A 24,160-nucleotide genomic window follows, 5' to 3' on the forward strand; every position below is an offset into this window, starting at 1 on the left:
GGGAAGTTAGGTGGCTTGTCCAAAGGCTCACAGGATTTTTTTTTATTTTTGCGATTTTGAGTTCTAAGTTTTTCTCCCTCCCCTTTCCCCAAGACAGCAAGCAGTCTGATATAGGTTATATATGTGTAGTCATGTTAAGCATATTTTTTATTATTCATGTTGTGAAAGAAGAAGCAGAACAAAAGGAGAAAACCACAAAAAAAAAAAAAATGCCAAAAAATGAAAGTAGTCTGCTTTGATCTGCATTCACATCCATAGTTCTTTCTCTGGATGTGGTTAGCAGTTTCCATCATGGTCTTTTGGAATTGTCTTGGGTCATTGCATTGCTGAGAACAAAGGCTCTTAGTTAATAAAGGTCAGAGGCAGAATTTGAACCCAGCTCCTGTGACTCCAGAGTCTTTGCATATCTGACTCTGCCTTCATTTTGTTTCCACAGACACGCATAGAAATGTCGAGCTCGATCCAGTCACCACTGAAGAGCAGGTGCTGGAGGTCAAAGCCTACCTGTCCAAAGTAAAGGGCATCAGTGAGGTCTTGGCCCGGCGGCACATGAAGGTGGCCTTTTTTGGCAGGTGAGTCCTTGCTGCCCTCAGCCCTTTTCCTTGGTTGACTTGCTGGCCTCACTGGAACACAACTCTATCCAAGAGTCCCCTTGGGACGTACCCTCAAGGCCTCAGTGAGACAAGGTTGTCTCATTCATTCTGCTTTAGAGTCCAGAGAGCCCCTTTGAAAATAAAAGAGGATAAGGCTGAGCCAGGCTTCGTCAGGGGACTGAGCACACGTGGGCAGTTCTGCTTCCAGCTGGTCATGGAACAGGGAATGAGTACTTTAGCCTCAGCACCTCAGTTCTCTTCATTCTTGCCATAATAGTACTGAATCTTTTTGGATATTTGACTCTGTTCCCTAAACATTTATTAAGCACCTGCTGAGTATAGAGCCTAGGGCCATAGGGGCTTGAAGCAGATAGAAAGTGTAGGGGAGACACCATTCCTGCCCTTAGGGCACTGACAGTCTGGTTGGGAGAATAAGAACCCACCACATAACAGTACGCAGTATTACCTGATAAATACATGAAGTACACACTGTAAAACAAGATGTTATGTCATCACTAGAGTAAAGAGAAGGTTGTTGTGAAATGCCACAGAAACAGAAATGTGAGTAGTGGAGAAGCTTCCGGTGTGGACTGGGGAAGATATGGCAGGTGCAGGGAGGGCGGAAGGAGGCAGAAGCCATAGCTGATGAGTCAGCAAGAGGAGCTATTTTTAAACCGACTTGATATCCTGGGGCATCCCAGTGGGGGGGAATGCCATCCTGAGCTGCTGTGAGGAAAGGGCTTTGTGAGCCACCAAGCATGTGGAAGACACACACAGCTCCCACCGTGGGCTGTTGGAGAACTCTTCATTTTTCTTTTTGTGCTCTACCTTAGTTGTCACCTGTGTGCAGCCGGAGGCTCTGCGTTCTTAGAGGGATCAGAGTTAAAGAACAGCGTGGAAAACTGAAAGAAATAAATGGATGCAGATTTAGTTTTTAATCATATTAGAATTTTTAGGCCAGGCTCCCCTCTCCCCTCTGCCTTTAATAAAACTAGAAAGGATTTGAGATGATTGAGCCTGAAAAAGAAAAGAAACATGTGGCCCCCACAGAGTCCTCTGAGATGTGGGAGCACCTTTGTGGGCTCCCCATGCCGCGGTCCCCACCCTTACACTCAGTGTTAGCAGAGGCCTGTCTAGGTGGCTGCTGATGGTCTTCCATCTCCTCCAGGACAAGCAATGGCAAGAGCACGGTGATCAATGCCATGCTTTGGGACAAAGTCCTCCCCTCCGGGATCGGCCACACCACCAACTGCTTCCTCCGGGTGGAGGGGACGGATGGCCAAGAGGCCTTCCTGCTCACCGAGGGCTCTGAGGAGAAGAAAAGTGTCAAGGTAACGTGGGCCCAAGGGAGCCCTGACCCCTGTGGGCAGCCCCTTCAGGGGGCATCCTCCCAGGAAGAGCATAGGAGATCCTATTTCAGACATTTCTCTCCAGAATGTGAAAGGGCAATTGGACCATAGAGAATCCAGCCAGCCACTCTTGATTCCTTGTTTGGCCCTGGACATGTCATTCCATCTACTTTATATGAAGGACAAGTATATGCCACGTCAGATGGTTACACTTATAAAGTTTGCTAATGTCTTTTTCTCCCGTCATGGGTCGGAGCTGCCCCAGATTGCATTGCACCTTGATTCTCCTCAGGGAAGGGGGTAACAGCAACCCAAATCTTACCTAGTGGCTTAGCATCTTGTGGAGTCTCCAGCCTGTTCCTTTGTGAGGTATTGCAGGATTGGAGAAGGACCTAATGTCCTGATTTTCAGAAAAAGGAAGATGGCATCTGCAGACTGTCAGCCCCAGAGAATTTGACTTCAGTCCCTCCACCAGTTGTAGAATGTATCACTGAAGGGCTGCTAAGTGAGCATCTCTGCCAGGAAGGAGGGATCCAAGGGAGGCAGCACAGTGATGGTCCTGCTATAGTAGGCCCTGCTCAGGCTGGATTGTGTCCAGCTCTGAATGCCACATTTTAGGAAGGATATTGACAAATTTGGAGAGTGTCCAGAAGGGACACCCAGGATGGTACAAGCTGCCATGCCCATACTGTGCAGGAGGGTCAGCTGAAGACACTGGCATATGCCAGCTATCTTTAAATGCTGCTGGCCCTCGCACCATCACATCAGTGGGTACATGTTGCAGATAAGCACCTTAGACTTGAGATGAGGAGATAATTCTTCACAGTTGGAGCTGCCTTAGGATGTGAGATGTTCCCAGTGACTGAAGGTGTTGCTTGTTTGGCTGGGTTAGATGGCCTCTGAGGCCAATTCTGAGGTCTCACTCTGTGCCATGGCTCATTGATCACTTAGGAGGCAGCTCCTGAATCTTCCCTCATCTTCCTTTCCCTTCTCCCAACAGACGGTAAACCAACTGGCCCATGCCCTTCACCAAGATGAGCTCCTAAATGCTGGCAGCCTGGTGAGTGTGATGTGGCCCAATTCCAAGTGTTCTCTTCTGAAAGATGACTTGGTGCTGATGGACAGGTGAGTGAAAGCATAGAGCTTGTAGTCCCTGGGGGTGAGGAAAAGACCAGTGAGACAGAGTAGCTCAGGGTGGACTAGCCAAGCCTGGGCCGCTTCTGTGCCTTAGAATAGCAGTTGAAACAGCTTTCCAAATTGACTTGCCAAAATCCGCCTGCCTGCCAGACCCTCCTCAGGGTTGCCACACCTCTCCTTTGTTAGTAGTCAATGATAATGATGTGCAGCGGTTGTAGTTGAACATTTCCTGAGACTGATTTTTCACTTGCAGCCTATTAACATCCTGAAGGCTGAACCTGATTTTGCTCTGCTCTGGAGGCTCATGTTCCATATGCGTGGATGATTTAGAATCTCTAATTCTTCCTTTTTCCACAGGGGAAGGAATTACTTTCCCTGTTGCTCTTTTTGCATAGTGATAACATACTTTTTTCCTTTTGTGACCTTTAAGCCCTGGGATTGATGTCACTACAGAACTGGACAGCTGGATCGACAAGTTCTGCCTAGATGCAGATGTGTTTGTATTGGTGGCCAACTCAGAGTCCACGCTGATGCAGACGGTAACCCCTCCGTTTCTCTTCCCCCTACCTCCTTCCTTCCCCTTCTTCTCCTCCCCTCCCCTCCTCACTATCCTCCCCGTTTTTCCTCTCCCCCCTACCCCCACTCAGTGGCCAGCTATGGTAGCAGGCTCCCCTGAGCTAAGGGCTTCCTTGTTTTCAGGAGAAGCAGTTTTTCCACAAGGTGAGCGAACGCCTTTCTCGTCCTAACATCTTTATCCTCAACAACCGCTGGGACGCCTCTGCCTCAGAACCAGAGTACATGGAAGAGGTGCGTGGTGCCCTGCCTGGCACTTCTGGAAGCTGGTCAGAGTGCTTTCAGATTGCCTTGGTATTGGAAGAATGAATCCAATCAATGCAAGGAAGTCATAGGGGTAAAGGGCAGCATTCCACTCCCCTCCCCCAGATGGTCTACACTTGACATCCTAGAATGTTAGAGCAGATGGCACATAGAACTGATGGAACTGTAGGTCTTCTAGTGCAACTCTGCCATTTTACAGAGAAAGAAACTGAGGCCCAGAGAAGCTGAAGAACTTGTCCAAGATCACTCAGGTAGTGAGGGTAGATGAGGGGCATGCCCTGGCCCTGACTCTCTTTCTTACCTGGCATGTTGTCCCAAGGTTTCTGTGGATATGTACAACATACCATTTTTATAGGCATGACAGACACAATTAGAGTTTGGTTTACCTCATTTAGATAAAAGGAAATCTATTTTCTTACTGTAGGTCTGCACCAGAGAATGAATTATTGAGGAAAGGGGTGAGAAAGAACACTGTTAGAGAGCAATCATTTGCTTTCTGGCTTTGGACAAATTTATAAACCCCCTCTCGTTTTTCTCACATGTAGAAATATCAGAAGAGGTGGCAGATTTGTAGTTTCAGAAATACTCTGTATTTGCCCTGCCCTCCTGGGTGTGGTATCTCTCCAGTGCTGGTGCCAGTGAGGGACCTCATTTTTCTTGGGCTTGGGCCTCTTCCAGGTCCGGAGGCAGCACATGGAGCGCTGTACCAGCTTCCTGGTGGATGAACTGGGTGTGGTAGATCGGGCCCAAGCCGGGGACCGCATCTTCTTTGTGTCTGCCAAGGAGGTGGTCAATGCTAGAATCCAGAAAGCTCAAGGGATGCCAGAAGGAGGTAACGGTGCTCTCATTTATCTGTATAATTATGGGGCAGCCAGAAAATCTAACTTAGTCTGGTAATGGAGAAGGCAAGTAGAGCCCTAGGTATAGAGGTTTTCTTTCTTTCCCCATTCCCCCAAGAACAGCATGAATGAATTGGGGTGGTGGGTGTGATGACTTGTACCAGCTGCTCAATCCTTGTCCTGCTAATGCTGGATAATTCTCCTAGGAGGCGCCCTGGCCGAAGGGTTTCAAGTGAGAATGTTTGAGTTTCAGAACTTTGAGCGGAGGTTTGAGGTAAGCCCTTCCCCCATCCTGCCCTGTACTCCCCACTCCCCAGCAGCACATGGCTCAGTGGTCTCTTCTCTCCCAGGAGTGCATATCACAGTCAGCTGTGAAGACCAAGTTTGAGCAGCATACTGTCCGAGCCAAGCAGATGGTGGAAGATGCACGCCTCATCATGGATTCTCTGCATGTTGCAGCACAGGAGCAGCGGTGAGGATACAGAGGAAATATGAAGCCTCCTTCAGTGTCTTGGGGGCCAGGGGGAGGGACAGGGGATGGGGCTAGACCTTGTAATCATCTGGCCTCCAGGGCCAAAATTGTTACAGTTCATCAGTCCACCTGCCCTCGTCTCCATTACTGGTGGTCATGTTCATTGTTCTCCTGAGTTAGCTTACTCAGCTCTGTATCAGATCATCTAGATCTTCTCATGCTTCTCTTGAGTTCTGTTCATTCTTCATGTTTTAAAGCATAATGAAGGATATTCTATGCCATGTTTATACCCCAGTTTGTTCAGCTACTACCCAATTAATGGATAATTTGTTTCTACCATATAAATTATTGCAGGGAATGTTTTGGTGTGTATCAGGACTTTCTGCCTCAGTCATCCTTGGGGAATGTGCCCATAGAGGGAATGCCAAGTCAAGGACTGCAAACAATTTTATTCACTTGTCTTGCGTTATTCCAAATTGTTTTCCAGATTACATGGACAAATTCACAGCTCCACCAATGGCATATTAGTGGACCTGTTTTCCCACAGCCTCTCCAGCATTGACCATTCCATCATTTTATTATTTTTGTCAATTGAATAATAAAATTTTAGAGATGATATTCTCTTAAACAGTTATTATTCAGTACCTACTGTATGTACAACATTGTAGAACAGATCCCAGTGATCACCTGATCTAGCTGCCTTATTTTATAGGAAGCTGAGACCCCTGGAGCAAGTGATTTGCCTAAGATCACTACTATTTTGAGAGCTGAGACTGCTGATCTTGTGAGGCTGATTCCATTGCTCTCTGACTATACCATATCAAGCCTTCTCTTGAAATGCTGGTAGAGTATTAATTTGTGGGTTCCATCTTATTCCTGCTAGCCTCGGCAGTTGTGAGGTGGCCCCTTTTAAAAACATGCCTCACAAAGTCAGCCAAGCCTTGTTTGAGCACCTGCATGTGGCCAACACAGCAGACAAGTTGTACACCTCTTATGACTCTTGCCCACCCGACCCTCACCATCTCTTTGGTACCATGTAGATGCTAATAGTAGGCATCTTTTTCTGCTATTGAGGAAGTTTGTAGCAATAGAATTCTGGGCTAGAGTCAGGAAGATGTGAGTTCAGATGTGGCCTCAGATTCTCACAAGCTGTGCGACCCTGGGCAAGTCACTTCTGTTTGCTTCAGTTTCCTCAGTTATAAAATGGGGATAGCATCATCTCCCTCCCTCCTGTTGTGAGGATCAAATGAGATCATTTTTCTGAAGGTTTGAACATGGTGCCTGGCACATAAATTCTTGTTCCTTTCTCCCCTTCCCTATCTTTATACTTCTGATATAGAATTTGAGAGTTCAGTAGGTGATATATCTTGTAATTAAGATAAGAAGACTTGCTCATTTGTTCTTCAGAACGAGTAAGACAGTGAACTGTAAGAACTTCCAAATTCCTGATATTCCCGTTTTGCTCAGACTGCCTCATGGAAGTTGGTTTTCTGATTGATGCCTTCCTTCTCCAGGGTTTACTGTCAGGAAACACGGGAAGAGAGGCAGGAGAGGCTCGGATTCATCGACAAGCAATTAGAACTCCTAACTCAAGACTACAGAGTTCGGATTAAGCAGATGACTGAGGAGGTGGAAAGACAGGTAAGTGCTGACTATGTCTTAGAGCAGTGGAGGCAAACTCAGAGATAAATGGGGTCATAATGCATGCAAGGACCCCTGACTGCCACATATTAACTTGGCTTTAGTGTTATCAATGTTTTGTGGTATTTTGTTCAATTATATATTCCCCAGTTACATTTCAGTTTGACATGGGTCTTATGCCCTCTGGGATGTTTAGCTCATGTTGGTAGGGAGAGGACAAAGCCCCAAGCATAGTGACCAGGCTGAGACTGGGGTAGCTTATCACCCAGCCAGGTTTTTCCATCATCTCTTTGGGCCTGGGTTTTGGTTCCAAGGTTCATTGACCCTTTCTCCTCATCTACAAACCAAGAGGTGGATGGACTAGCAGCCCTTGCGTTTTAGGACCCTTGAGTTGAGTTGTGAGCTGCTTGTGGGTGGGTCCACCTTGACCAACTGCAGGAGCTCCCCTAGTGCTATGAGATGGGACATAGCTTCAGCAGATTTTCGGTTTGGCTTTGTTTCCTGTAGGTTTCTAATGCAATGGCTGAAGAAATCAGGCGCCTCTCTGTGCTGGTAGATGAATACCAAATGGACTTTCACCCCTCTCCAGTGGTTCTCAAGGTTTATAAGAATGTGAGTCATTAAGCAGAGGACAGATTCCCAGCTTCCTGACCTGCTTGGTGTTGCTGGCACATAGAGCCCTTGATACTGACCAGTGACTCAGCCCCCAGCTGCTGGGGTGGCTCCTCAGGGCCTAAGTCTGACCCTGTGTCTGGTTTCTTATGTAGTCCATGGGCTGAGAGGGTCATGTTTTCTGCAGCAAATTCCAAGGAATATGGCTTCCCAGAAATGACGTCTCCAAGTTCCAGGCATGTTTGTGTGTGACTAAGAAAATCCCTCCTTAGGGATGTCTTTGCCAGTAATGGTAATAATAGCTAGCATTTGTAGACATTGTAAAGCTTGCCAAGCACTTGACATGTGTTAACTTTTGTGACCCTCACTACGACCCTTCATCTGCCCTGTAGGAGTTACATCGCCACATTGAGGAGGGCCTGGGCCGCAACTTGTCTGAGCGTTGCTCCAATGCCATCACTGGGGCACTGAAGACCATGCAGCAGGACATGATAGGTGGGTGTCCCCCCGGGGGCTTGGCTCCACAGAGCAGGGGAGGAAGGACTGACTGCCCTTGGGCTCCAGTCAAAGGGCGTGTTATGACTGCACCTGTTTTTACCTTTGCTGCCTTCCTCATGGCCCAGCGAGGTATCCACATGTTACATAGAGAAAGCTTGGCTTAACTTTGACCAATGAAAACCTGGGGCTGACACCTTGTTAACATTCTGGGACTCTGACTGGCTCTTTGGCCTTCACTAACAAAGTCACCTCACATGAAAAGCCCTCATAGAATAGTATGAAGATTGCTCAACTTGAAACCAGGCAACGTTGAGTTTATATCCAGCCCTGAATACATCAGTCACCATGGAAACACATTAAAAGTTGTGTAAACATGAGCAAGTCACTTGCACTTAAGAGTCCTCTGCCTGAGTGGTATTTACACTGCCTCCCACCATGCATGGGTGCAGATTCTAACACTTCTCCTTGGTCTTTGAGTTGCTATATCGAAGAAAATTTTAATCTTCCTTTGTCCAGGTAGTAATGGTAATTAAAACTACTCCTGGTAATGATCTCTGTACTTAGCTCATCTGGTCCACAGGTCAGACAGACAGATAGGGTCCATCACTGGACCCACACAGATCTCCCCCAGCCTACCACGTCCATACCATCATGAGGGTGTGGAGGGCAGTGACTGTGAAGGTAACTGGGGTAGAATCTACCTCTGCAAGTGGACAAAGACATCATCTTTAAGTTGAGAAAGCCAAATAGGAGTGATGTAATAATAGCCCCAGTATCTTGGGGAACCAAAACCCAGGCCCAAAGAGATGATGGAAAAACCTGGCTGGGTGATAAGCTACCCCAGTCTCAGCCTGGTCACTATGCTTGGGGCTTTGTCCTCTCCCTACCAACATGAGCTAAACACCCCAGAGGGCATAAGACCCATGTCAAACTGAAATGTAACTGGGGAATATATAATTGAACAAAATACCACAAAACATTGATAACACTAAAGCCAATATATCTCTCTGTTGCTTTAAGGTTTACAAGGTACTATGTGTTAGCCCATGTGACCATCATGACAAAACTGGAAAGCAGGTGCTATTAACTGCTGCCGAGATTTTGGGGGGATTTACCCAGGTCGCCCACCTAATGGCTGAGGCAGGGTTTGAAGTCAAGACCTCCTGATTCCAAGTCCAAGATTCTATCCACTGGGCCCCCTAGTTGCCTCAGAGTAATGGAAGTATTAGGTGAATTTAAATAACATCTGTGTGTCCTGAATAATAATCTGATACAGAAGCCACTGTTGAATCATGTTTGCCTTTGGATTAGCTCAGAAACTCCATTTGGCTCATGGCACCAGCAGAATTTCAACTTCTTTCTACAGCTGTTTTAAATCGTTATGGCGGCTGCCATTTGCCTCCCATAGCATCCGTCTCAGAGGGTTCTCATTTGTTGTGTTCTGACTCTTTTCTTACTGTTTCTGATTTGTCCCAGATGGCTTGAGACCTCTCCTTCCCGTTGCCCTGCGGGGTCAGATAGACATGCTAGTCCCGCGACAGTGCTTCTCGCTCAGTTATGACCTGAACTGTGACAAGCTCTGTGCTGACTTTCAGGAAGACATTGAGTTCCACTTTTCTCTTGGGTGGACTATGCTTGTGAATAGGTTTCTGGGACCAAAGAACAGCCGCCGGGCCTTAATGGGCTATAACGACCAGGTAAGAAGCCTGCTGAAGGCTCCCTGGTTGGGAAAGGGGCCTCTGAGTCAGCAAGGCCCTCAGCTCTGTAACTTGTCCAGTCAGCGTCCTGCGGCCTGGCTCCACCTCCTGCTCCACTGTGGAACACCCAGGCACTGCCTAGCTCTCCTCTCCCTGACCTTCAGTCTCTTCCTCCAGTTGGCCAGCTCACTTTCTTTCTGCTCAGTTTAAGCCTCTTCTCTTGCTTGGTCTTGCTCACATTCACCTCATCCCTCCACCCCTGTCAGGAAGCCCACTCTAGAGTTAGGAGGAGTTTCACTGAGGCATGGACACTGGGGTTAAAGGTCACTTTGCCCTTTTTTCTCTCTCTGTCTAGATTCAGCGTCCCCTCCCTTTAACTCCAGCAAACCCCAGCATGCCTCCCTTGCCTCAGAACTCTCTCTCCCAGGAAGAGCTCATGGTTTCCATGGTCACTGGCTTGGCCTCCCTGACCTCCAGAACCTCTATGGGGATCCTTGTTGTTGGAGGAGTGGTGAGTAGGGGAGCATGGGGGCCAGAGGGAGTGGGAAACAGTGCTCTTGGGCCACTACTGTTGACTGACTGACTGCCAGTGCGTCATAGCCAGTTATAGAGGAGGCTTCCAGATGCTGCTGTTCAGCTCCTAGACTGCCCCTTGTGGTGCAATTCTTTGGTAATGTATCCCTGCCAGAAATTGGACCCTCAGAGAAAGATGAAATGGAGAGGCTGAGGTTCACCTTCTCTGGTGGACAAGCAGGAATGAAGCAGCACTTCAGCCCCAGCCAGGGAAAAAAACAGGGACGATGAACCGCAGGCATGGCCTGGTCCTCGCCTCCCTTCATGCCCATGGCTGCAGTGGCTGATTGGGCTGAGGCAAGGCTGGTGGGAGGAACTTAACCACAGACACTGGGCGGGCCCTGCCTTGAGCTTCAGCTCATAGTTCCATCCCCACAGAATTTTCTGTACAACAGCTCATTTCTTTAGAGCACTTCAGACTCTTTACTCTTGATTTTGCATTTTCCTCCCAGTTACTCAGTACCTCCATAGCCCCTGGCCCACATGACCCTCTCTCAGGTCTGCCCTCTTCTTTCCTCTCACAGCCACAGCCTGACTTTGCCTCTTTTCTTTTAGTTTTTTTTTTTTTTAAATTTTATTTATTTTCAGTGTTCTGCAATCACTACCACATAACTTAGACTTTTTCCCCCCTCCCTCCCTCCTATTTTCCCCCTCCTTCCCTGAGACGGCATACAATTTTACATAGGTTCTACACATACATTCCTATTAAATACATTTTCACTATAGTCATGCTGTATAGAAGAACTAAAATGAACGAGAGAAATCATATAGCAAATCAAAATGTAATACAAAAGAAAATGATTTGCTTCATTCTGCGATTGAATTCCATAGTTCTTTCTCTGGATGTGGAAGGCATTTTGCCTTAAGAGACCATTGGGAATTTTCTTAAGTCCTTGCATTGCAATGAAGTTCCAAGTCTACCAGAAAAAACTCTCACACACTGTGGTCGTTGCTGTGCACAAAGTTCTCCTGGTTCTGCTCCTTTCACTCAGCATCAGATCATATAATTCTTTCCAGGCCCCTCTGAAGTCTTCCTGTTCATCATTTCTTATAGCACAATAGTATTCCATTACATTCATGTATCACAATTTATTCAGCCATTCCCCAGTTGATGGGCATCCCCTCGATTTCCAGTTCTTGGCCACCACAAAGAGAGCTGCTATAAATATTTTTGTACATGCGGGACCCTTTCCCATTTTTATGATCTCTTGGGGATACAGTCCTAGAAGCGCTATTGCTGGGTCAAAGGGTATGCATGCTTTTGTAGCCCTTTGGGCATAGTTCCAAATTGCTCTCCAGAATGGTTGGATCAGCTCACAGCTCCACCAACAATGAATTAGTGTTCCAACTCTCCCACATCTATCATCTTCCTATTCTGTCATGTTTGCCAATCTGATAGGTGTGATGTGGTACCTCAGTTGTTTTGATTTGCTCTCTCATCAGATTTAGAGCATTTTTTCATATGACTATAGATATATTTAATTTCTTCCTCTGAAAACTGCCTGTTCATATCCTTTGACCATTTATTAATTGGGGTGCCTCTTTTCTTAAACTACACCAAAAACCCTGTTAGAAAATGTTTGATTCCTTTTGTTTTTACATCACCTGACTTTCTCCTGGTATCCCTCCCATCTCCTGTCAAGGAGCCATCCCATATAGCAACGAATATGTTTTTTTAAAAATTTATTTATTTAACTTTTCAACATTCATTTCCACAAAATTTTGGGTTCCAAATTTTCTCCCCATTTCTCCTCTCCCCCCACCCCAAAACACTGAGCATTCTAATTGCCCCTATCTCCAATCTTCCCTCTCTTCTAATATCCCTGCTTTCCCTTATCCCCATCTTCTCTTTTGTCCTGTAGGGCAAGATAACTTTCTATACCCCAGTACCTGTATTTCTTATTTCCTAGTAGCAAGAACAATACCCAGCAGTTGTTCCTAAAATTTTGAGTTCCAACTTCTCTTGATCCCTCCCTCCCCACCCATTCCCTTTGGGAAGGCAGGCAATTCAATATAGGCCATATCTGTGTAGTTTTGCAAATGACTTCCATAATAGTAGTGTTGTGTAAGACTAACTATAATTCCCTCCATCCTATCCTGCCCTCCATTGCTTCTATTCTCTATTTTAATCCTGTCCCTCCCCAAGAATGTTGACTTCAAATTGTTCCCTCCTCCCACTGCCCTCCCTTCCATCATCCCCCCCACCCTGCTTATCCCCTTCTCCCCCACTTTCCTGTATTATAAGGTAGGTTTTCATACCAAAATGAGTGTGCATTTTATTCCTTCCTTTAGTCGAATGTGATGAGAGTAAGCTTCATGTTTTTTCTCTAACCTCCCCTCTTTTTCCCTCCACTGAAAAGTCTTTTATTTGCCTCTTTTATGAGAGATAACTTGCCCCATTCCATCTCTCCCTTTCTCCTCCCAATATATTTCTCTCTCACTGCTTAATTTCATTTTTTTAAGATATGATCCCATCCTATTAAATTCACCGTGTTGTCTGTCTCTCTCTCCCTCTTTCTCACTCTGTGTGTGTGTGTGTGTAAGTGTAATCCCACCAACTACCCAGATACTGAAAAAAGTTTCAAGAGTTACAAATATTGTCTTTCCATGTAGGAATGTAAACAGTTCAACTTTAGTAAGTCCCTTATGACTTCTCTTTGCTGTTTACCTTTTCATGTTTCTCTTCATTCTTGTGCTTGAAAGTCAAATTTTCTTTTCAGCTCTGGTCTTTTCATCAAGAATGCTTGAAAGTCCCCAATTTCATTGAAAGACCATTTTTTCCCCTGAAGTATTATACTCAGTTTTGCTGGGTAGGTGATTCTTGGTTTTAGTTGTAGTTCCTTTGACTTCTGGAATATCATATTCCATGCCCTTCGATCCCTTAATGTAGAAGCTGCTGGATCTTGTGTTATCCTGATTGTATTTCCACAATACTTGAATTGTTTCTTTCTAACTGCTTGCAATATTTTCTCCTTGACCTGGGAACTCTGGAATTTGGCCACCATGTTCCTAGGAGTTTCTCTTTTTGGATCTTTTTCAGGTGGTGATCAGTGGATTCTTTCAATATTTATTTTGCCCTCTGGTTCTAGAATATCAGGGCAGTTTTCCTTGATAATTTCATGAAAGATGATGTCTAGGCTCTTTTTTTGATCATGGCTTTCAGGTAGTCCCATAATTTTTAAATTGTCTCTCCTGGATCTATTTTCCAGGTCAGTTGTTTTTCCAGTGAGATATTTCAAATTATCTTCCATTTTTTCATTCTTTTGGTTTTGTTTTGTGATTTCTTGGTTTCTCATAAAGTCATTAGCCTTCATCTGTTCCATTCTGGTTTTTAAAGAACTATTTTCTTCAGTGAGCTTTTGAATCTCCTTTTCCATTTGGCTAATTCTGCTTTTTAAAGCATTCTTCTCCTCACTGGCTTTTTGAACCTCTTTTGCCAATTGAGTTAGCCTATTTTTAAAGGTGTTATTTTCTTCAGCATTTTTTTGGGTCTCCTTTAGCAAGGTGTTGACCCGCTTTTCATGCTTTTCTTGCATCTCTCATTTCTCTTCCCAGTTTTTCCTCCACCTCTCTAACTTGATTTTCAAAATCCTTTTTGAGCTCTTTCATGGCCTGAGCCCATTGAATATTTATTTTGGATGTTTGGGATACAGAAGCCTTGACTTCTATGTCTTTCCCTGATGGTAAGCCTTGTTCTTCCTCATCTGAAAGGAAGGGAGGAGATATCTGTTCACCAAGAAAGTAACCTTCTATGGTCTTATTTTTTTTTCCCTTTTTTGGGCATTTTCCCAACCAGTTACTTGACTTTTGGGTCCTTTGTCAAGAGTAGGGTATACTCTGGGGACCTGTAAGATATCAGTTCCTTCAAGGTGGCACAACTAAGCGTATACTGGTCTGGGCACAGGGAAGGATTTTTGTGCTCAGAATCTTAGCAGAGTTTCCCCTCTACAGGCACCTGACTTCCAGTTCCGCCAAGCTAGCACTGGGCGGGGGATTCAGTCAAGCTGTGGGGGCAGGGCCACCATTCAGTTCGAGACAAAGACCAGCTCCCTCAGTGCCCCCAGGGGTTTTTACGATCCAGCAATAGTCTCAGGCTGCTGTAGGGGCTGCCGGGAGAATTCCTGCTACCTGTCAGATGTGGCTTCTGCGGGCCACTGCCTGAGGCCGGAGCTATGGGAAGGCCCTTCTCCCTTCCTGGCCAGCTGAAAAAATCCCCGTCACTGACCTTTGGCGCCTGTGGGTTGAGGGATCTGTGGACCCACTGCTGCTGAGACTGGGGATTCCGAGACTGGAGATTCTGCCTCTGAGGGCTGTTCACAAGCCTTGTGCTGCTCAGCCAAGGCTGGGCTGGGCTCCAAGCTCCGCTCTGCGTCGGGTGCAACTGACATTTCCCGTGGGCCTTTCAGGTCACCCTGGCCTGGAAATCTCCTCCACTCTGTTGTTCTCCACTTCTGCTGCTCCAAAATTTGTTGAGTCCCTCTCTACAGGTATTTTATGGGCTGTGTGGGGAGACCCTGCATATGTGTGTCTTTCTACTCCGCCATCTTGGCTCCCCAACGAATATTTTTTAAAAGAAAATGAGGAAGAGAAAAAACCCCAACAAAATGGATCATTACATCAACAAAGACTGAAAAGATATGCAGTATTCCATTTCTGCCAAGAGGCAGGAGTGGGGAGTGTGTCGCGCTGTGGTGATTCTGTGTTCTGCAGTGTTGGCTCTCCTCTGGTGGTGCTGGTTCTGGACACTGGTGCGCTTACTGTGTCGCTTCTTTCCTTGGCTCTCCTTACTGCACGCAGCCTCAGTCTGTGTCTGTCTGTCCAGGCTTCTCTCTGCATCAACCACATCATGTCTTGGAGTACAGCCATCTTCCATCACGTTCACAGACCAACGTGCAGTCAGCCTTTCCTCTGGAGGTGGGCCACGGCTCTGGTTTTAGGCCCTTGCTCTAAATGTGAAGGTGTATTTGAGGACGCTCTTCTTGTTGATGGCTTTCTTGGGCTGTGTGCCTGGTGGTGGGATCTGGTTCCAAGGGTATGGACATTTTAGGGACTTCATTTGATGCATGTCTGTTCATGTCCTGGCTCTGCCCTTAGAGCGCCAAGGTGCCTGTCTTTCCATAGCCCTTCAGTGTCAATGATTCCCATCTTTGGGCATTTTTGCCCCCTTTTAGGATCTTAGGTGAAACCTCAGGCTTGTTTTTATTTGCTCATAGTGGCCTCTTTTTAAAAGAACAACATTGTGGTTTATTTCTGGCATTCTTCTTAATTGACCTTTGTACTTTCAGCCTCTCCCTTCTCTAATCCACCACTCCCTGCCTTGCTACCAAAATTTTTTTAAAGCTTGGGTCTCACCAGAGTCTTCAGTGGTTCCTTGTCTCTAGGATAAAGTAAATGCCAATTTCTTAGTTTGGTGTTTCAAGTCCAGCATGTTTCTGGTGCTGGCTGACCCTTCCACACTTCCTTCATGGACTTGGCTCAGTCAGGTTGGTCCACCTGCTCTTTTCTGAAGATGGTAGTCATCTCCTTTCTCCAGGCCTTTGTCTAGGTACCTGGAAAGTGCTCCCTCTTCATTTTCACCCCTTGGCAGCCTCCTTTGCTTCTTTCATGGCTCAGTCTTGCTGCTGCCTCCCACGCAAAGGCTTCCTGATATCCCTGGCTCAGTATTTTCTCCTTCCCTCAGATGATCTTGTACCAAATTGAACCCCTTGAAGGCAGGGAAAATTTTTTCACTTTCTCTGTTGAGGTCATTCCCTTGCCTTACTGGGTGCCTAGTAAGTGTTGGCTGAATTGCTTGATTGAGCCCTGGGAGGTGGGTGGTCTTGTTAGTTTCCTGCTCTTATAGACTAGGGCAGCATGAGCAGTAAACTGCCCAGGCTCACATAGCCAGCAAGAAGGTGGGTCAGGCAGGGACTTGAAGCCTCTTTCTCTGATTCCAAACCCAGTGCTCTTTGGACCATACCAGGCCACCTCCACCCTTCCAGGCCAAAGTCCTTCTCTGTGTCCACTCCAGTGTCTGGCACAGCAGATAAAGCCAACGTTTGGCTCCATCCCTGCTCTCTATCTACCGGCATTCTGATGATTCAGACTAGTCACTGGGACGCAGTAAAGAAACTCTTCTTTTCCCTCTAATGCCTTATAGACAAGGCCCAGGCAGGACCCTTCCCACATGGTGAGTGGATGACTATACTTGGGTGGGGCAGGTCACTGTGGCCAGACTCCTTCACCTCTCTGCATCTCAGCTCCTCATCCATAGAAGGTGGCCTGTGGCAGGAGGGTCTCAAAACTGCCTCCAGGTCCATTGTTGAGGCTCTTACTGCTGTTCAGAATCCACTTTAACAAAACAACCCATCAACTGAGTCATATGGCATAGAGCTGTTTGTTGTAGTGTCCTCTAAGTAGGATTTCATACATAGACGTTCACTCCTGCCACACATGGCAACCTTTATTTTTTGTGGTTCCTGACAGAACCACATTCTTGACTGATTGGCCAAACGGTGATTTGATCCTGTAAGAAGACTTGAAGTTGTGTGTAGGATTGTTGCAGAAACCCAGAAATCCCCTCTTTTATCTGAAAGTGCCAGGGATGAGGGAGGAGGGCCAATAGCTTTGGGCTTCCCTTTCTTACTGCCCTCTTTCAGCCCCCAAGGCAGTCCTCTTCTGTCCTCAGCATCAGCAAACATGTTAAACACTCAGGATGGGTAAGGCAGAGATGCAGAAGACAAGATCCTCACTCTCATGGGAAGTCTTCAACCTAGCAATCCCTTCCCCTTCCCCAGAGGTTTGACTTGTAACCCCTTCTCCAGAGGTGCGGGCTTGGCCTCAGAAAGACTCGAGTTTGAGTGTGACCTTGGCCACTTTCCAACTGTGACCTCTCTCAGTCTCCATTTCCTTATTTCTAAAATGAAAAGGTCTCTAAGGCCACTTCTAGCTCTATTTCTATGGTCCTGTAGGTCCTTGAATCTAATATTTAATGACGACAATAACTAGTCTTCATATAGTGTCAACTCCATGCCAGGCACCATGCTGAGCACTTTACATATATCTTATTTGTTCCTCGCAGCCACCCTGGGAGGTGGACGCTGTTATCATCCCCTTTGTGTAGCTGAGGAAACTGAAGCAAACAGGTTGAGTGATTTGGCTTAAGTGTCCGAGGCCCCTTTGACCCCAGCTGTCTAGAGATCTAGAAATAAGCAAAAACCTTCCTGTCCTTGTTTAACATGGAGTTCAGCCAAGCTTAGTCACCTGTTTTCCCACCCCCCAGGCTGTTAACGACAACCTGATGGCCCAGTGGCCTTGGCTAGCCTGATACACTGGCAGGAGTTCAGTTGAGAAGCACATACTGACTGTTGTCTACCTCAGTTGGTGGTCGTAGTGACCCAGAGATGGGGAAGAAGATGTAAGGAGAGGGTGTGGTGCATTCTGAGAAAATCTGAACAAACATTAAGTTTGTGTTATGTATGAGACCCTGGGCTCCATGTTGGGAATGAAAGCATTCAATCCATAACTTGCCCCTACCCTGGAAGTGCTGATGGTGTGGGGCATGAAGGGTACACAAGTGACTGACTGCTCTGTTAGAAAATTGTGCGGCAGCAGAAGGGTCCTCTGCCATAGCCTGCACAGTACCCAGCGTGCCAGGCAGGAGGCCTGGTGAAAGGGAGGAGTAAGCACAGATGTGTAGAAAGCAGAGGTCTCTTTGGGGTTCCCAGCCTGCCGTTTCTCTCCCCAGTCAACATTTCCTCCTGCTCTGCCATGCCTGTTTTATGTAGGACTTGTTCATTCATTTATTCTATGTTCAGAGCACTGCACCCCAGGGAGAGTGGTAAGAGAAGACATCTTGGGGGAGGGGGCATTCACTTTTCAGTAGGAGAATCATCCTGAAAAGAGGTTGTATGGACTCTAGGTATGTTTCCTTGAAACACTTTGGGGTGTAGTCAAGCCCAGGATGAGGAATCCAGCAGTCAGAGTTCTAGTATGGACCTCCATGAAATTGCCGAGACCTTGGGCATGTCATGTTAACATCTTGTTACCTCAGTTTCCTCATCTGTAAAAATATTAGGGTTGGGCTGGGTGACTGCTAAAGTCCCTTCTAGCTCTTAGAATCCTGAGATCTCTGAGATAGGCTCCTTATTGGAAAGTGATTACAATACCTCCCCTGCCTGCATCCTTAGCATTTTTGGGAGGCTGTGGTGTGCAGACCCTTTGGAAATGATCAGGACTTGATGGTGTGGTATTAAGTACTCTGTAGAGCTGCTCCCAGCTTCCCAGAATGTGGCCTTTGGGGGAGGCCTCTTGGAGAGCAGGGCCACAGACAGCAGTACATGGTAGGCTGTGCCTCCAGCCTGTAGGGAGCTTCTGATGGAGCCTGTGGCCAGCCGGATGGAGCTGAGGCCTGAGGGGCGGCTTGTTGGCTCCAGTTTGTTTTTCCTTTTTTCCCAGTGGATGGAGTTGGGGAGAGAAAACTGATTTTGTTCATTGAAAAAAAGTAAATCTTCAAAACTGATGCCTGACCATTATATAATGCTTTCTACTCTACAAAATCCGTGCACTCCATCAAGCCTTTTCCAGCAGTGTTATGGTCAATTATCTTAATTTTATGGATAAAACTGGCTCAGCCAAGTGGCTTGCGTGAGGTTACTCAGACAGTAAATGGCAAAGTCAAGGCTTGGGTCCTCAGACATCAAGTTCAGTACTTCTCTTTTTGAAAAGAAAATGTTGATAGCTTTTGTTTTACATCACCTAGATTTCTCCCAGTATTTCTGTCCTCCTAAAATTGTTTAAAGAGGAAGAGGAAGCAAAATAAGCCAGAACAAATGGCATTATCAGGCCTGAGGAAAGGCACAGGGCATCCAAGGCCTCTTCTACCTGCTTAGGCGAGAGCCACTGTCCTCTCTCTCCTTGTGGCCAGGCTTTTGAGGGACACTTGATGTTTGTTGGCCAGCTGTTGCTGGCCTTCCCTGCCTCTAATTCTGGCTACTTACTGGTGTGCCTTTGTAGGTCTGGAAGGCAGTGGGCTGGAGGCTGATCGCACTTTCTTTGGGGCTCTATGGCCTCCTCTACGTCTATGAGCGTGTGACGTGGACCACCAGAGCCAAGGAGAGGGCCTTCAAGCGCCAGTTTGTGGAGTACGCCAGTGAGAAGCTGCAACTCATCATCAGCTACACTGGCTCCAACTGCAGCCACCAAGTCCAGCAGTAAGTAGCTCTTGTTTCCCCTTTTTAATCTTGGGCCCTTTAGAGTTCTTGCTCCAAGGCAGACCAGCCCAGGCAGGCCTCCCTCTTCATGCCCCTGACCCTGGTGACATCATGTAACATGGCATACTCCCTCCGATGGGCACGGACTCAGAGGAGCAGAGCTAGGTAGAGGACTGCCCAGGGACCACCACCTGAGGTCATGGGGTCAGGGATAAGGGGTGAACCTGCTAGTTTCTTCCCCAAACTTCACCAATATTTCAACAGCATGACTTCTGGTCAGATCAGTCAGTGGCTGAGGTTTCTCTGGACTTATTAAAATCAGGCAAAGCCATCTGTCTTTCAGAACTTTCCATCTTTAACAAGTTGGTCATAAAAATTTACTCATGACTTTTCCCGTAGCAGGAAAATTAAAGGAGAATGATTTTTTTAGATTAATCTGACATCAGCAATGCAGTTAGACATTGTGTGAGGTGTTGAGGACACGGAGCATGAAACATGTGTTGGGTGCTGGCTGCACTGGTGTTGGGGACTTGAAGGTGTTCAGGTCCTCTGCTGTCCAACTTTCTCCTTCGGTGCTCATCATTGCTTAGCTTTAATGTCTGTGCTTCCTAATAACCCAGCCTCTCCCTCTAGGGAGCTGTCTGGGACCTTTGCTCATCTGTGTCAACAAGTGGATGTGACTCGGGAGACTTTGGAGCAAGAGATTGGTGCCCTGAATAAAAAAATCGAGGTTCTCGATTCATTGCAGAGCAAAGCCAAACTCCTCAGGTAAGCATGCTGCGGACCGGGTGACTCTTCCCAGAGCATATGCATCCAGCTGACTGGCAGTCACCTTAGCAGCAAACCCTGCCTCTGCAGGGGAGCTCAGCAGGCCTGATGTCAGCCCAGAGTACTTCCCAGTATGGGTGGAGCTGTAGCTCTGGCTAATGAGCATTGTCACCAGGCAGGTCCCACACTGCTCTGTGCCTCGGCTTCTTCATTTGTACAATGGGATAATACTCACACAGCCCTTCTCACGGGGGGATTATAAGGATCCAGTTAGATGCATTTGAACGTATTTGGGGAAAAAAGAAATAAGAACACTATTATTGAGAATTAGGAGTCTCTCCTTCTTAGTGTCCTTATCTATAAAATGGGCACAGTATTGCCACCTCCTTCTTAGTTATTGTGAGGATCACATAAGATCTACGTAAAGTGCTTTACAGACTTTCATGCACTATATAAATATATTATGATGATCACAGGATTTAAGGCTGGCAGAACCTCAGAAAAAACCCAACACAGATATTGGGAAATTGAGACCCAAGGAAGACTACTCAAGACTTGCCTGAAGTTATTGTGTGGGATTGCTGGAATTTTTACTTTTACTTTCTAACTCCCAAGTTCAGCCCTCTTTCCATCATTCCACTGCTTCTAGGACCTTAGCATTTCCTGGTTCCCCTTCTGGAGTTTCAACAGACAGACCTTCCATTTCCTTGGTTTTGCCAAAGTACCATCCCTTCCCTTTAGTCAGCAGTCAACATGAAGTCCCCTCAACACCAGAGTTGACAAATGACTGTCTAACAAGGGACCCATTTCAGCAGCAGGTCCTTGTCTTCTGAGCTGGGGTTACTTGGGTCCTGCAAGGCTGGAGATCTGCTATCTTGGCTCATTCATAGGAGACCTTCATGAGCTCTGTGTTCTAGCTACATGGGACTGCTTGATATTCCCAGACCTTCCTATCGTGCTTCTCATCTCTAGAGGCATCAGCATATGAGTAGGCACCCACACCAAAATACCCCTTCATTTGTACCCTTTATAGTCCTTATGTTCCTGAAGCATACAGCTTGGCTAGGGGCCATATCTTCTGAGAAAACTTCCCAGGCTGCTTCATGTACACGTGCATGTACACAAGTACACACACACACGTGCACACACACGCATGCCAAGTCGGTATCTCCCCTCTTGCCTCAGATAACCTTTGAGTATTGATCTGATACCTCCTTTGCCCCTTCACTTCCCTCCTTTGTAGTTACCACGTGGTGGCAGAGAAGTCTGTTAGTCTGTTTCTCCAGTACAACAATTCCTTGAGAGCAAGAACTGTTTTCCATCTTTAGTCTCTGTAGCTCCCTTTTGTATCTACTAGACACTTTGGGTATGTTCAGACTGAATTCATGTGATGATTATTTCTCTTTTCAGGAATAAGGCAGGTTGGCTGGACAGCGAACTCAACATGTTCACCCATCAGTACTTGCAGCCAAGCAGATAGTGTGGAAAGCTGGGAGCTCCAGGAGGTGTGAAGAGCGGGTGTTGGGGCCCAGACTGAGGCGAACAGTGGGAGGGGCCTCAGGCCAAGACACAGAAGCCAATTCTCATGGGTAGCGGTCACGTACATGATACCGCCCCAGTTTCTGATATGGCGTTGAACCTTTAAACGCTAGTTATTTATCACCCTTCCTTTGCCTGCTGTTGAGATTAGATGGTTTGTAGGAAGAATATCTGTCTCCATACACTTAAGGAAGAATTTTTATTGTAAAGATAACTACAGGTGGTACTGAGGTTTCTTTAAATTTTGTTATTTCTAAACTTTTATCAAATTCTAATTAATTCAGCCTTTTGGTTATTTGGTAAATGACTTGTTACAACAATTCATTTGATCTCAGAGTTGGCCAAAGCCCATATTAAGAGTATCGGAGAAACTTAGTGCTCAAGAAGAGTCCCACCTACCCCTCCCTCCCGCCCCGTGTGGCATTTGCACTATCCTTTGTAGACTCACCATCCTGTGCTCTTCAGCTAAAATACAACAGTAGAGAACAGCCACTTTTGTGAGCACTTGGTGTTTGCCCCTCAGATACAAATAATTTGAAATAGCTACAGAGAAGTTGAGAGTCACAGCCAGATCCAGCCCAGGAAGAAGTCGTACTTGGATTCCATGGGCTTGATCAGTGTGAATCCTCTTTCCCCTTTGCAGTGCTTCTGTCAGTCTTGTATACAGCGCTTTGTCAAAGGAGTTTGACAGACGCAGTGGCCAGGCCAAGGAGGCTTAGCCAATGGAGAGCTGTTTGGGACTTGAAGAATTGCTGCAAATGGAAATGTAGGTGATGAAAATTACTTAGAGAGAACAGTTAGCAGTCCGTTAGTATGTGAAGAATGAAGTGCATGGGTGTAGTGTTCACTTTCAAGATGGCAGCACTTTCTGGCATTCTCTTCCCCAGTGCATGACTGATTCAAGTCCTCAGTTTCTGTAGTGCATCTTTGTGAGGCCTCACTTTATTAAAGATAAGTAGGTTTATGGAAAGGAATGAAGCTGTTGAAGGAAGATAAGGGAGAAGTGGTTTGGGAATTGAAAGGAGACATAGGCAACAAGCATAGATGATGGTGCCTTACTGCAGGACATCTTTGAACAGAGTGAAAGACCAGCTCCAGTGATGGTTATCAAGCTAGCCTTCATTTGTACTTAAAGTAGGCCCTCTTCCCCACCCAGCTTAGATTTGCCATCCTTTGCCTCTTCACCACAAGAGATGAAATCACTAGTTTCAAACAGTCTGCGTGTCTGTCTAAAAGAATGTGTTCCATGTTACTGCAGCTGTTCCTGGCTCAGCATTCAGTGCCAGTTACTCCTTGGAATCATTTGACAGAGAATTTGGAAAAACCCAAACCTCTCCAGTCCATCTCCCGACACCCATCCCCATAAGTTTCAGTCTGAGACACATCTTGGCCACATGAGCTCACTGAAGACCGTTTCCTGTCATTAAGCTTTGGGATGACTTCTCTTTGGAAATGTTGACTTCTTTTCTGGTCCCAGGCAGAGCCTGGGAAAAGCAGCGTCCATCCTGCAAATCTTGAAGCCCTAGAGAAAGGAATGGTGGCTTTGCTGGTGACTGACTGTCCATGGGGAAATGGGATTGCCCCAAAGGAGATGGCTCCCCTGCCTTTCCTCGAGAACTCTGCATACTTGCTCCAGCTCCCTCCTCACTCTGTGTCTTGCTGCCATTGTGTTGTCCTGGCCTTGGCTGTTCATGTGTCTTGTGCAACATATGTTCTAGTCTCCATTCCCAACCCAGTAAGCAGGCAGGAACATTGGAAAGCAATTTGAGTGCAGACTGACCCCTCCATAGTTTAGGTCCCACTACTGAGTCTAGCTGTAGCCATGGGAAGGGTGAAGGGAACTCCCTTGAGATGTGCTGTTGGGCAGGGACTTGAATGGCATTGATGCACCTACCTGTCCCCAGATCCCAGTGGCACAGAAACAGAAGGGTATGTGGTAGGTCGGCCAATGGAGGACCATGGTGAGAGGATATTTTTAATGTTTTGCCAGGATTGACCAGTGGTAGCCTCAAAGATTGATTTAAAATCACTGTAACAAAGCACAGTTGCGAATGAATTTTGTCATATTTCTGGGTGGTTTTTTTTTATCTAAATTTTAAAAAGTAAACATCTCAATATCTTGAAATGTAATAGCTCTGGGGAGCAAATGGGAAATTTGAGGTTCTTATGTGATACATGGGTAAAATTTAATTTGTGACAATGAGGAAGACCCTTTACTAAAAGAAGTTTGGCAAAATGCACTTTATTTTAATGCTGCTAACTTTTTTCCCTTTTCAGTGTTGTTGGGTTACCCAGACCTAAGCTTGGTAATGAGTTCTCTCTCTGTTGTATTTAAGGTGACAGATTTTCCTGCATTAGCTCTGTATCATTGCCGAGAATATTGGAAACTGAAATAAAAAGCTGTTGGGAAACGA

General features: G+C 46.4%; 1 protein-coding gene across 4 annotated transcripts in view; it reads left to right on the top strand.

Moving 5' to 3' along the window:
* Positions 1-24,160, top strand: part of MFN2 (mitofusin 2) — a 33,252-nt gene extending 9,092 nt beyond the window's left edge. For all 4 annotated transcript variants that reach the window (XM_072608891.1, XM_072608894.1, XM_072608892.1 and 1 more), the window contains 16 exons: positions 437-572; positions 1,762-1,924; positions 2,943-3,067; positions 3,510-3,618; positions 3,779-3,886; positions 4,595-4,748; positions 4,962-5,029; positions 5,106-5,227; positions 6,742-6,868; positions 7,376-7,480; positions 7,873-7,975; positions 9,455-9,675; positions 10,031-10,186; positions 19,243-19,439; positions 20,073-20,207; positions 21,618-24,160. In XM_072608891.1, coding sequence (XP_072464992.1) covers positions 437-572; positions 1,762-1,924; positions 2,943-3,067; positions 3,510-3,618; positions 3,779-3,886; positions 4,595-4,748; positions 4,962-5,029; positions 5,106-5,227; positions 6,742-6,868; positions 7,376-7,480; positions 7,873-7,975; positions 9,455-9,675; positions 10,031-10,186; positions 19,243-19,439; positions 20,073-20,207; positions 21,618-21,687 — 2,099 coding nt within the window. In that variant the 3' untranslated portion in view covers positions 21,688-24,160. The remainder of the gene's footprint in view (positions 1-436; positions 573-1,761; positions 1,925-2,942; positions 3,068-3,509; positions 3,619-3,778; positions 3,887-4,594; positions 4,749-4,961; positions 5,030-5,105; positions 5,228-6,741; positions 6,869-7,375; positions 7,481-7,872; positions 7,976-9,454; positions 9,676-10,030; positions 10,187-19,242; positions 19,440-20,072; positions 20,208-21,617) is intronic.

The sequence above is a fragment of the Notamacropus eugenii genome, chromosome 5 (assembly GCF_028372415.1).
Source record: "Notamacropus eugenii isolate mMacEug1 chromosome 5, mMacEug1.pri_v2, whole genome shotgun sequence".
Lineage (NCBI taxonomy): Eukaryota > Metazoa > Chordata > Mammalia > Diprotodontia > Macropodidae > Notamacropus > Notamacropus eugenii.